The 14150-nt window shown below is 36.2% G+C and overlaps 1 protein-coding gene across 25 annotated transcripts in view; it reads right to left on the bottom strand.

Moving 5' to 3' along the window:
• LOC144001554 (neurexin-1a-like) overlaps window positions 1-14150 on the bottom strand; it is a 235382-nt gene that overhangs the window by 101719 nt on the left and 119513 nt on the right. For 24 of the 25 annotated variants that reach the window (XM_077495998.1, XM_077495997.1, XM_077496006.1 and 21 more), the window contains 5 exons: window positions 9420-9542; window positions 7453-7834; window positions 6328-6518; window positions 5914-6087; window positions 899-1018 (listed from right to left, as the gene is read on the bottom strand). In XM_077495998.1, the coding sequence (XP_077352124.1) occupies window positions 899-1018; window positions 5914-6087; window positions 6328-6518; window positions 7453-7834; window positions 9420-9542 (990 nt within the window). Of the gene's footprint in view, window positions 1-898; window positions 1019-5913; window positions 6088-6327; window positions 6519-7452; window positions 7835-9419; window positions 9963-14150 lie in introns of those variants that run through there. The other variant, XM_077495999.1, reaches the window with a different exon arrangement.

The following is a 14150-nucleotide window of genomic DNA, read 5'->3' on the forward strand; positions in this document are numbered from 1 at the left end:
ATTCAATCAACTCTACATGTAACTTTGCTGAACCCATTCCTGTGTTCTTAATTGCCTGATTCAAACAGAAATAATAAAATAATAATAATAATAATAATAAAATACATTTGGCCAAAACACTTGCTCATTTCTCTTCTCTCCCCACATCGCATCGCCATGACAATCCATCAGCACAGATAAAACTTCAGCTACATTTCTCACACTGAGATTTTCCTGAGCAGAGTGAAGCTGACTCACATCTTCATTCCACCGACTCAAGTTTGTCACAGTTCTAGGAAAACGCTTCTGTGTCCTGGATATTGCATCCCATGGGCCATGATATTGAGCCGGGCTATTGTTTTATTAGGTCTGCAGGAACAATGTGTCTGGCTACAGTAACAAGGCACAGCAGGCAGAGTCTTTTAGTCCAAATGTAATATTGTATATTCGAACATATCCTGTGAGCCAGTCTGCTCCCATTGCTGTAAATAAGCTATAACTTGAAAAACAAAGTTTAATGCTGCATTTGATCCTACTTTAATGCAAAATGAAAGGTCACAACGAGTTCATGATAACTTTTGTACTTGGTTGATCCAGTTGAGTGAATGAGCAAGGAGAGCAATACAAGCAAGAATATCAACAGCAGAAGAGAATAAATGCAAATCTATATGTCTACTAAAAAAATAAAAAATAATGCAGGCCTCATCTACAGAATGCCCAGTTCGTCTTCTACCTTGAAAGTTGTTCAGAACTTTGCCTATTCACCTGCCTATGCTAAGCATTGCAAACGATAATGGAAACCCATTGAAAGCCTCTCGTGTATTTGAAATTACAAAAAGTATCAAGTGCATATATATAACGCTTAATGTCTGCAGGGAAAAAAACAACGACACAGGAACAGACATTTCTGGACTCCTACCATCATTACAGAGCGGTCCACCAAAGGTCGTCATGCTGCAGTCACAGCTGAAGCCCTCCCACTGTTGAAGACACACTCCCTGGTTGGCACAGGAGTCTTCCTGGCATGTGGTGCTGGGGCCTGAGCATGAAGAAAAGTACAACATGCAGTGAGCCCACGGACATTACTCGTCTCATTTCACTTTGCATTGAAAATGTCACTAAATAACATGAACTATCCTCCTGCAAGAGTGACACATACACGTTTTGCAATTTTCTGTGCTAGCACACTGTCACTAAGAGCATATTTGGTGTATTTCCAAACAGTCCAATACACAAGACAAATCATTTTTTTCTTCCGTAGAGACAAAGCTCAAATTTTGTAATTTACAGGTTTTAAATTCACATTGTGCTTTATGTTGAATGTGTGGAGGCACACAATGTCAACACAATATCAAACAGAATTTGCGTACTCAAAATAAGTATCATTGTGGTTCGAATGTCAAGGTAGGTCTTCCTTGATGTTATGGCCATTAGCTGTTATTTGTCTGGCAGTGTACTGAATTTCGTGAATGACCAAGATGGTATACGGATGATTTTGGAAGTTACCACATTTTCCGCACTATAAGGCGCATCTTCCATGAATGACATATTTTAAAACTTTTTCCATATATAAGACGCTACAGTAGAGGCAGGGGTTACGTTATGCATCCATTAGATGGTGCCGCGCTAAAGGGAATGTCAACAAAACAGTCAGATAGGTCAGTCAAACTTTATTAATAGATTACAAACCAGCTTTCTGACAACTCCATTCACTCCCAAAATGAATAAACAGCTGGTTTATTATTTTCTCTGAGGTAAAGTATTAGTATTAGCTAGAGATCCAAGATGGCGGGATCTTCTGCGCATGCACGTCACCGATCGTGCAGGGTCACCGATAGCGTCTTGACAGCGAGACCTGTGGCGGCTCAATGGTGATCTATATAGAAGGTGCACTGGATTATAAGGCGCATGGTCAGCTTTTGAAAAAATTGAAGGCTTTTAGGTGCGCCTTATAGTCGTGAAAATACGGTGTTCAGTTCAGTGACATTTGATAAGTAACAAACTTGATGTAGCTTTCTCTTAACGCTGCTCACTATTTTACCGCAGCTGGCTTCAATGTATAAAAAAAAGACTGAACATTGAATTATGGCATATGCAACAAAAATGAACAATAATACAGGTATTTTCTTTCACTTAATCTGGCACATATTTAATAAGTACCACCATATGTAACTGGCAAAATGCATGTGAATTCACTGTGATGGTGGTGCAATTTAATTCAGATGACAAAAACAGAAAAAAATTACTTCTGAGAAGAAAGTCTGAATGTGACAAGTGAATGTTAAAATTAAATAGTCTGAATAGTCTGAGACTAGCAGCCACTGTCTCGCTTTCTAGACCTGCCATATAATCATCAGGCAATATCCTTAAATATTTGTCTAACAATACTGGATGATTGAACTAACCCAAGAAGAGTAAATCGATCAGTCCATTAGTATTTTAGTCCATGTGTGGTTTCACGAGAAGTGAGATAAACATCCTCATGTTGAGGAAATGTGCCATAACATTGAAAGTTTAACTGTGCAAAATGAAATTGTCTCTTTAAAACATCATCAGCAATCCTCATTCGAACACTTCATTTAATTCCCTAAATGTTACAACTTTATACTCATGAAATTACAAGTCTTCACAAATACTAGTTCTTATTTCATAATGGGAAAAAAAAATGCTTGCAAAATTACAATTTACCTGTTGTAATATTTCATCTTAATTTTCAAACTAATATCTTGTATACCACTTGTAACATTTTAGCTTTTTTTTCATAGTATGTTTGATGTGGGCCTAATAAAATTAGCATATACTCGTGATCCTAAAACAAAATCCACACAAATCCACACAATAGTTTGACATAACAAACAATGCAGTGAAAATAAAACAATGTGTGAATTTTAAAGTGAAAGTTTCAAGGTTCCAAGTAGAACAAAACTTTCTTTTGTGAGACATGACTTAAGACATGCAAATAGGACTATGTGCACCAAAAAATAAATAAATAAATAAATAAATAAATAAATAAAATTAAATAAATAATAATAATAATAATAATAATAATAATAATAATAAAATACTTTGTCAGATGTGAACAACATATACAGTTCTTAAATTTATTAGACCACCTGTCATTGAAAACAAAAAAACATAAATAAAATAAATTCATAAATAAAAGACAAAGGGTGCCCATATCCATCTTGAAACAATTTTAGTGAGCTTTTACTTTTTAGCATTTTGAATGGAATGACTAATTTCAAACTGAGCTGGCTTACTGGGCTTTATCTGAGAAGTCAAAAATCAAACAAGCAAACATTTTTTTTTTCCCCTGTTCTGGAATGCAAGTCAATAAACATCATTTGAATCTTTGATTAAACGTGCCATTTTTAGTTAATTTTATTTGAAAATGTTTGGATAACACTTATTAGTTTATGGTGGCCTAAATATAAAAAAATAAATTACAATTACAAATTGTGTTCGTTTATGGAGGTTGTGATACAAATCTGGGTGGTGGTCTAATAATTTTTAGGCACTATAGTTTGCAAGTGTACATTAAAAGTGAGGCTCATTGATTTAGACAAACACTGTGAAATCCCTCCATGCACACCTGCAGGTGTTTGGTTTTGTTTTCTATGTAGAGTGCAACAACAACAGAGTGTATAAAGAATTTAAAATTAACAGAGCAAATGAAAAAAAAGTGCATAAAAAGGTAATAATCCTTGTATTCCAATGGCACTAAAGTCCATCATGTATGATGAGAAGGTGAATAGTGAAAGTGGCAGTCATCTCACTCAGATGTGGACTTTGTGAGTATTTGGAGAATCGGGAGCAGGGAAGCATTGCCAATGCAACCAAGGGAAGGATATCACACGCCGTATTAAACAGACACATCTTCTGTATCTACCTTGCAAATCTTGCAAATCAGCTTTCATCAATGCAACTTTTGTCAGCAAAACAGTAGAGGAAGAAGAGGCAAAGTATAGCAGCTGTTAGTCAAACAGAAGGATGTCAGGTGGAATAACTGTGGAGGGTGAAGAGTGTGTGTGTGTAAAGATGATTGAAGTGGGTGTTTGAATTGGCCAGAGGGAGGCATAAATAATAGGTCGGAGCAAGCTGAACACTAAAAACATTCAAACAGCATCAGTGATGTCGTATCAAACCTACGCTGTAATAACCAATCAAACAACTACAAGCAGTGTTCATGTGCGGCCCAAAAGGAACAACAAGTTTGACGCAACCACACATGGTGCTGAATTTGATTACATTTATAATGTTGAACCATAAAAACGATCAGAGCTTGTAAACTCAATTGAGTCGAGTGGATTAATTGTGAAATTAAACTTGGTGACTGATGCTGAAAAGAAAATCCAATACTGTATTGTCTTTGGATGCGCTACTCATGCTAATCATGCACGCAACAAAGGTTTCATACATAATTCACAGGGATTGCTTCTGGCAAACGCTCACATCCAGTAAGTGTGCACAGTGCAAAGCAAAATGGAGATGGAATTGGAAATAGCAGCAACAGTGCAAATATGACTGAGGGAATAATCAGATCACGGCCAAATGAAATTAACTTTTGTTCACGGCAAAGTATTGGCGCTTGATACATTTGATCCAAACGCTTACATGCTTTCTTTATGTCATGTGACGGTCATGACGTGTTGGCAGTGTGGGCGTCTTAGCATATAATTCAGTGTTTGTGTGCGGCTAACATACAAATCAAAAGAAATTAGGAATTTGTATTATGTCACAGAAACATATTTGAAAATGTGGAAATATATCCCCAAGGAGGGATAAATAATGAAACCAAAAAAAAAACCTAGCAAAATGACTGATGAATAATCCATCTAACCAGTACAGTATTTTGATATCTATTTTTGTTTCAGTGTTTTGGTCTGAAAGAGATGGAGCAAAAAAGTACACTGTGCTTAAAGCATGGGAAAGGATCAGAGATATTATTGTAGCTGAAGTAGTGAACCTGTACTGTAAACATCAAGAATGTAAATAAACACCACATGCTCCTAATTGCAGCCAAATATGGATTAGGAAGATGATTGGATGATTAAAATATTTCAAGAAATTCATCAAAACTATGCTGTTCTCCAGGAAACATTTACTTAATAAAAAAAAAAAAAAAAAAAAACCTCATTCTTCAAAATCATAATTTCAGCCAAATAGAGGAACTCAAGTCTGTTTTGCTATTTTATATAAATAGGAGTACGCTGGAAGCAATCCAACATCTTAAACACTTGCTCTTAAATTATTTATGTTGAGTTTAACAGCAACCAGTTATGGTTTAAAGTCTGCGAACAGCAGATGTCGTCTCACACATAAAAGACACAGTGTCAGAATAGTTCTAGGACTGGTGTCATAAAATATATATTTTAAATCCAAACTACAAATTTACCCCTTTGAAGTTATCCCTTTTTAATCTCATCCTTCCACTGCTACGGTAAGACAGCCACAAGTTTTAGCCACAACACTCACAGCTTCTCACGCACTGAACAAAGCAAACACGGGATCTGTCTGTAGAATTTGCTGGCTGAGCGGCCAGTTTGGTTTGAAAGATTGTTTGTGATACCAGTCCTGGAAACTTTCTGACACATCTCTCATTTGTTAAAAAAGGCAAAACTTTATTTATGTAATACATTTATTTACTATCTTTTCAGTGTGGCCCATGAACTCCTTTTCCATACTGAGATTGCTGGACGTTTATGACCAATTATGACCAGAGCTAATAGTGCTGAGTCATGTTTTACTTTAGTTACCTCAGATCATTTAAAACGAATATGGCAATTTCTTAGACAAAATGTGATGAATCAGTCGAGTGACAAAAAAAAAAAAAAAAAAAAAAAACCTCAACATTTTAGTATATGCTGCTATATATCGATATGCTATTATGAAATATATCAGGAGGCTCAAAACACAATTGAACTCAAACCTCACCTTCACATCCCCTTTCGATTTGTCCCACACAGTCCAATGCATCTGACATCAGGTCAGGGAGGCGGCCATTCAGATCCACTGATGCCAAACAACCTTGAAAACCCTCCTTGGCGTGCACCAGTTTGGGAAGTTCCTTGTACATTTCCTTGGTCACTCCACCAATATAAAGGTTACCTGAATGATAGGAGGAAAGATGTAGCAATACTGACCCCTAGTGGACATAACGGCATTGCACTGTGAGATGGCAAGGATTTTTTTTTCTGACTTCAAAATGTATGTCAACTTAAAGAGCAAATTGGGAGTGCCACATTTATTAAAAAAAAAAAAAAATGCATTAAATGCAAATGAAACTCATATTAGTTGACTTATGTTCTATCAGATAACAATGCACATATTAACATTATGTTTGCATACCCTTTAAGTCCAGGTTTTTGGCTCCTGTGGTGGTCTGGGTGGTAATCTTGGTATCAATCTTGACCGTGTGGAGGTTGCTGGCGTCTCTGGAGATGATGACACTGTGCCAGTTGTTGTCATTGAGAGGCTTGTTGGAGTTTCCTTTAATCAAGTGGGCTCCATTGCCCAGGTCTGACACATAGTGCAGGTATCTATAATCAGACAAGCAATAAATATGTTGAGCATGAACAGAAAATAAAATTTGACGAAACCCCCCCCCCCAAAAAAAAACCAAAACAATAAAGTTTTGTCATTCTCTTTTAACTTCTAAAAATTGGAGCAAGTATGTGAATGCACATTTTTTATGTGTGTGCTCAATGTAATTAAAATATGTGTTTTTAATGTCCCCACAAGCATAAATAGTATGTATAACTTGAGGTCTTTTTTCAAAGGAGGCCATTCGAGAACGTCATTTGAATTTGAACATTAAGAAATGCACACTTTTGTGGTTGATTCCTTCTTATGTTGGATCCTTGTGTGTCTTTGTAAGGATTAAAAAAAAAAAGACTCACAGCCAAAAGCTCTAAGTAACAATTCTGGCACAAAGGTGATAAGAGCAAAAAAATGAAGTCCTTTAGCAATATAAAAACTGTCAAGAAGAATTGTATTCACTTGAGAAACTGTTTGAGATATGAATAGTTCCATGAAAGGAACCATTAGGCTATCCGTTTTTTGTACAAGCAGTAGAAAAGTAAACATTTGGCTTCTCATAATTGCTGCTCTCTTCTTTGTCATCTCTTTTTTTTTTATATAACACAAAAAACGTTACATTTGAACAGGGATGTGCATACATTTTATTACTATGTTCTTTAGGGTATTTGGGTTGGATAAAAAAAATAAATAAATCTACCTTTACTGTATGCTTATTGTGGATGTGTTTTGCAGTAGCATAGAACTATATTGCAAACTACTGAGGGCTGAGGCAATTAGTTTGACTCATAACAGAATTAGTTGAAACAGTTCTCATCGTGATTAAATTCGGTTCTAGACCACAATAAAATTCAAATACAATCATTGCTACATTGTGAACTTAATTGTCAGCCAAAACGGAGAGGTGGACACCATATTTCGGCTTTATGAACATACCCTTTGACCAGCTCCACCACAATGAAGTCATTCCCATCCCCACTGTTATAGAGGATGAGGCCATCGGAAGAGGTGGTCTTAAACTGAAAGAAAAGGTGCATGGAGTAGTAAGCCTGCAGAGCAGTGAGGGTGACGTAGCTGGAGCGCGACTTGAAGGTGACAGGATCGGCGATGATGTTCTTGAAGCCGATCATGGCGTTGAGCTCGCAGTAGTCGATGTCACCATTTTTGCACAGGTCTATGTAGGCCATGCCATTGAAGGACAGGCTTTGGAGGTGACCAATGAAATTGGACGGCACCATGGACATGAAGCGCTTTTCCGTCACGATGCCTGTCTCAATGTTGTGGAACTCCAGTTGGGTGTGGTCACCGGCCATTTGACCTTTGATCGCACAGTTGGGAAAAGCAAAAGGTGGTGTTGTTGGGGGGAGTGGGACAATCACAACAATGGCAAAACAAATTTCTTAAATGTCCAAAATACATGAAGTGGTCTGCCATTTAGATTTTGCTGTATTTTGAAATTTGGCACAAATTTTACCCTTTTATAGAGGTCATATTTGAATAAACGCCTCCTAAAAATGCATTTGGTCGTCCCAAAATTTTGAGTGTTTCATCTAAAGGTGTTTAAGATAAAAAGTTATTAAAGGACTTTTATTTTGGCACACACTGTTGCCGTGGTGATGTGCTGTTTGCAAAGTAAAATGATGCTGTTTTGAGGATATAAACTTAAGCGAATATTTTTGAAACTTTGCACACACATAAGGCCTGACAAAAACATTTATTGTCCTATGTGCCAGTATGCCAATGTGCAAGTACCGTGACGTAACCAGGCCATGAGGACCCTTTATAGCTTTATTTATTTATTTATTTATTTATTTGGTTATTTATTTATTTATTTTATTATTATTATTATTATTAGTAGTAGTATTATTATTATTATTATCATTATTATTATCATTATTATTATCATTATTATTATTATTATTATTATTATTATTATTATTATTATTAGTGTTGTTCCGATACCGATACAAGCATCGGCAGAGGTGCCGATACTGCATTAAAACAGTGGTATCGGTATCGGTGACTACTCACAAGTAACATGCCGATACCATTAATTCCAAAGCTAACATAGGATTTTGGATGCAGCATCTTGTGTCTTGCTCGTGCACGACATTCACTGGTATGTGACATGATCACTGCATGCCGATCTAAGATATCCTATTGGCCCTTGAATGCTGTGAACCAATGGCAGGACAGCTTTTTCATGTTGAGGAAAAAAAACCTTAGGTATCGGTATGGTATCAGTAATGGCCGATACTGCAAAGCTGGGTACCGGTATCGGTATCGGGGACCATAAAACGGTATCGGAACAACACTAATTATTATTATTATTATTATTATTATTATTATTATTATTATTAATACTATTATTATTATTATTTCAAATTTACAGAAAGAATAAGAAGAATAATGGCGACTGTAATTGCCATTGTTACCAGTACAACAACATTGAAAAATGATCAAGCCTTACAGAGACTAAATTGTTTTAGTTTGGTCTTGTTTTAATGTCATCTATTTTTTTAACGCTAAAAATTAAAATAAAGACAAAAATAGACATCTCAAAGCAGGAAATGCAAAATGCGGAATGAAGAACAACAATTAAACTTAAATTAAATTAAAATTCTAGCGTAATCCAGAGTATTCTAATAAACCAAATGTATGATATTAAATGTGTGAAAAAAGGTAAGTGTACGTATTTTTTTAGGTTTGTGAAATGGTAAAATAAATTGTCACTTTGTGTCCAGCTAACACATATCCATTCACAAAGCTACTTTAGCTCAAAAGTTGGCAATGGTATGAATAACGTGGGTTTAACTTTCTACAAAACAGGCACAAATGAAAAGAATAAGTGTGTTGTTCCCCAACCTCACAGCCCCCCACATTGATGCTGGTTAAGATGTTACCTTCCACTGGTGTCAGATCATCTACGGTCAGTGTCAAACTCTTTCCCCTCCTGAAGACGCGTACTGTGTGCCAATCATTATCGTTCAGATTCTGACCCGCAAAAATAGTCTCTGGACCTTTGCCTGCAGGACAGTCCGAAAATGGTTAACAAACATACACATGCGCAAGGTAGACATACAGTACAGAAAACCTGAGAGAAAATAGTAAAGAAGGTAAAAAAGAAAAAGAAAAGGGGACAGAGTGGATGAGTTCATTTTTTTTCCAGCAAAGGCAGAAAATATGAAGGCTGACATAGTCTGGCAGTGACAATGGTCTATAAAAAGCACATTATTCTGACTTGCACTTTGCCGTTCCAACAAAAAAAGACATCAAGAAACTCACATTGTCAAAAAGGAGTGAGGAGGTAATTGAGAAGCCATGTTTTAAGTATTTTGTTGAAAATCTGCTTTGTTAGTGGTTGTGTAATGCTAAGAAATGAGGAAGAATTTTGCTCAGAAATATTTGGTTAAGCAGTGAATAATTTCAAATTCAATTTATAGATTTAAGTTAATTTATAATTTATTTTAAAATAAATAAATATATATATATATATTTTAATAAATTAAATTACATCTATAAATTGAATTTGAAATTATTCACTATGTTTGCAAAATTATTTACACATTCATACATTTTTGGCATTTTTGTGCAAGCAGTGGATTGATGTGTTGAATATGCTGTCCTCATTCACTTGCCTAAATTCTGCTAGCTCCTGATTGGTTAGTTTTATTCAGGTGATAATAGTGTGTCAGGAAGTGTTGTGGCTGTAGCTGTGAAGAGTAAAAGCACTGTTAAAGAAATCTAATTTTAAAAGTCTATCCAACAATTACCAACGAACCCTCACGTTACAGTTCTAACAAAGTACACTCAAGAAATAGGGACAATGTAAGACAGTATTCAAGTAATTTTCATCATACCAGTAGGTGGCAGCAAATAACCATCATGGGATATTGCATCTCAACAACAGGGCTTCTCCTTACACTCTTTAAAATCACTACTCGGTTGCAAAATGGGTAAAACTAATGTTGCTGTCAAATCCAGTCAACCAAAAAACAAGGAAATACAGAATGTGGTTCCATTTTCAATAGATACGCTCACAAATAAATCTTGTCTGTCTTTACAAGCACAACACACTGTATCTGCATGTTAACTTGAACATGAAAATGTGTTTTAATGCTGAGTGATAATTAAACTGACATAAATTAAAATAACACTGCAGTCCTTTGATTCATGCCTTCAGCCAATACTGAAAACTTGCATGAGCAGCGTGACTGCCGTCAGGAAGGCTGTACGTGAGCGGTTAAATAGATTCAAGTTGGCAAACACCTCAAACATAATCCAATTTAAAATCGGATAAATTAGAGCAAAACAGCAAACTGCAGGAAAATTAAAAACCGCTGCAATTACAAGTAACAAATCACAGAAATCCCTGAATTGGTCTGACGAGAGATACTCTGAGAAGATCTTGGATTTTATATAGATGCTGCTCAAGTGTTCTCCTGCTGTGCCCACACAACCAAACACTCGGATGACAATATCCCATTGTGACAGAATTAAATCTCTAGGCTCTGCCCACTGTGAGGTTTATTTTAGATAGGTGCCAGGTTCATTCTCTTCAACTCCTTTATGGCTATTTATTCTCTCTTTTTCAGCAAGTTTTAAAGCCCTGATGCAATGCGTATGCAAATGTGAGGATGCCAAAGTTCTGGGACACGTTCAATCTCCGACGCCCAGTTTTGCTTTGTAAGCACTAAACAGGGGCAGGATTGAAACTGGAGAGGGATTAAGGGCCGGAGATATGAAATAATGGAATAGAGTAGGACTTGAAAGTGTACTTGATCGTTGTCTTCCATCTTTCTGCCCTTGTTGCTCTCCAAGGGGAGAAAAAAGGAAGCGGGCCAAGAGGGCATTTGCATTACAACACATCCCCGCACTGCCTTACTGAGTGGTTGTGAGACTGACATTAACGGCCAATGTGTGTGTGACATCCAGCCACCAAGAATCCTCACTTAAGGTGATCTATTTGCAGCGATGGACCCACAGTCATCTCTTGCTGCCTCGTTGACTTCCATGCCCAAGGGAACCGCAGATAAGTATGGCACAAGGTCAGCACGAGAACATGCGATTATCCAGTCAATCAACCTGGGTTGGCAAAATGACAAGCGAGACACTGGTGTTGCCCGGCCCAACGTCGCGATTCGCTCAGTAGGAGGGAAGAGGCTGACCGATCAGCAACCGCTGGATTACTGTCAAAAGCAGACATCAAAGTCGGTGCTGGTGGCAAGGAACGCTTAGTGGGCCACACCAGGCGACCCACTTGTCCAATAAATGTTCAAATGCATTGTGAAGATGTTCGTAAAAGGTCACAAAACAGGGCCAATCAGTCCATTAAATTCTCCTAATTGAATTAGTACTCCAAAATTGCTCATTGAAGCGATTGACACTTAAGTTTATTACAGCAAAGTCTGGTTGGAAAATTGCTGCATGAATTCTGTTTGTTTTCTTTTATTAGTAGATGTTATGCTGTTAGAAATGTATATTGGTCAAGCTCCTACACTTTTCTATTTTTAATAGCAAGTAGACAATGTACATGCAAACAGCAAAAGAGATGATTTTGTTAATGTGGACCTTTTTTTAGCTAATGTTAGCATTATGAGCGCATGGTGGGCTTTAAATAGAAACATGATTCGATTATCAAATGGTCAATGAAATGCCTAACAAATAATAATTTTATGTCAACTGATATTTCACAATGACAGAATGGACATGATCATTGTTAAACTAAATTGAAACTATTATAAAACATATGAATAATTATTCTGAAACATTTATTATTATTATTATTATTATTATTATTATTATTATTATTATTATTCATCTATTTATTATATTATATCATATTTATTTATTATATTTATTATATATTTATATTTATTATATTTTATCATAGATGTATTTATTATTTATTCTGACATATTAAAAGGCACAGTTTCCCCATAACGACAGGGTGGACAGCAACAGGAGTCTTATCATTGTGCTGGTATGTGTGCAAATGTTTGGCCACTTATAATAGGACCACAGAGTTTCATTATTAGCTAGATTTTCATGATGACTGAGGACACCAAAGGCACTTTATAGTAATATCGAACCATTTGTGATAGAGGCAAAATTTAAAATATTCAGTATTTTCTAGTTATAAAGCAGAGCATCTACAGGAAATGCCCAAATGTACTGAGAATTGTAGGTACATGAGCATATCCCACATTTATTTTCAGCTTCAGTAGGTGTAATTGCTTTGGTGCATAGAGTACGCTCACAACTGTTAACTCTTTGACCGCCAAAAACGTTTAATGACGTATTCTAAAATCCTAATGAATGCCGTTTTTTTTTCTTTTCTTTTCTCTCAATGGGCAGCGCAACGTCTTGTGCAGTGCTGCGTTGTCACTAAAAAAATAGTGTCAAAGTCACTGTTGTGCAAAAAAATTTATCTTTTCACAAAAAGCTTGTTTTTCTCTTCATATTTTTGCATTTTCGCTTATGTCATTCAAATTACCTAATTTAAAATGGTGATTACTAAAGAACGGAATAAGGTAGAAACATTTTTTTTCCTTATGAAAGAATGGAATCCAATCTTTCATATAGTATCCACCATATTTATGTCGTCATACTGCACAATATTCTGTTTGCTTTGAAAGGTGAGTGAAAATACTCCAAATCGGCTGGCACAGTTGGTTTTTTTTGGATAACGTTTGGTAGTCAAAGAGTTAATGTGCATGCAGCAGAATGCTGAGTTAATCATTTACACAAAAGATTATTGACAAAAAATAATAATAAAGGAGTTTGTTGTTCCCCAAGTAGTTAAATTGAAGAAAATCATATACATATACTGTCATAATCTGAAAGCTCTGCAATGTTAGAAGGAGCGTGAAAACAGGAGACCATCTGTAACCCGAAAACTTGAGCTTATGTGTTTGAGTTTTTTTTCATTTGGTACACGTTATGAATGTTTAAGTCAAAGTGGCAGTGTTTTCTTCAGACAGCTCTCGGCAGCCCCAGGGAGCATGGGGCTCTAATTGACAGTGATGTGTTCTTTGAGTTGCTACGGATTTTTTTTTTTTTCCTCCTGCCACCAAGCTGACCAGAACTGCGGCGCCTGACACTGCACATTAATTAATAAGCGGGGGGAAAGAAGAGGACGGAAATAACAGAGAATAAATGCAGAAAAAGAAGGAATTCAACATGAACTAAATAAATATACCGTTAGTTATCTCTGCAAACTTCAATTTCCCATATCCTGAGACCCAACTGTGTGTGTACAGTTTTTTTCTACTGCAATAGGCCATTATGGAAAATAGACTTTGCCTTTTCTATTTGTTTGTGATGTGCACTACAAATCTATATAATCCAATTCAATCATACTGTAAACTTCATTTTTGTTTTACATTTAAACCAATACACAATGCTACTACAGCAGTCCAAAAAAAGAATTAGCAAGGTCTTGTGTGCACACATTACGCCTTCACAGTATCATCATAAACCAAGGATGACCTTTTAAAGCGTTGAAATGGGGAATTAGAGCTGTGAGCTTTTCATTTGCATACACAAACAAGGGTTGCATCCAGAAGGCATGAACAATGCTATTTAGTATTTAGAAAGGTGTTAAGAGTTGCTGGCTCACAGAAGCATGTCTA

The sequence above is a fragment of the Festucalex cinctus genome, chromosome 14, assembly GCF_051991245.1.
Source record: "Festucalex cinctus isolate MCC-2025b chromosome 14, RoL_Fcin_1.0, whole genome shotgun sequence".
NCBI lineage: Eukaryota > Metazoa > Chordata > Actinopteri > Syngnathiformes > Syngnathidae > Festucalex > Festucalex cinctus.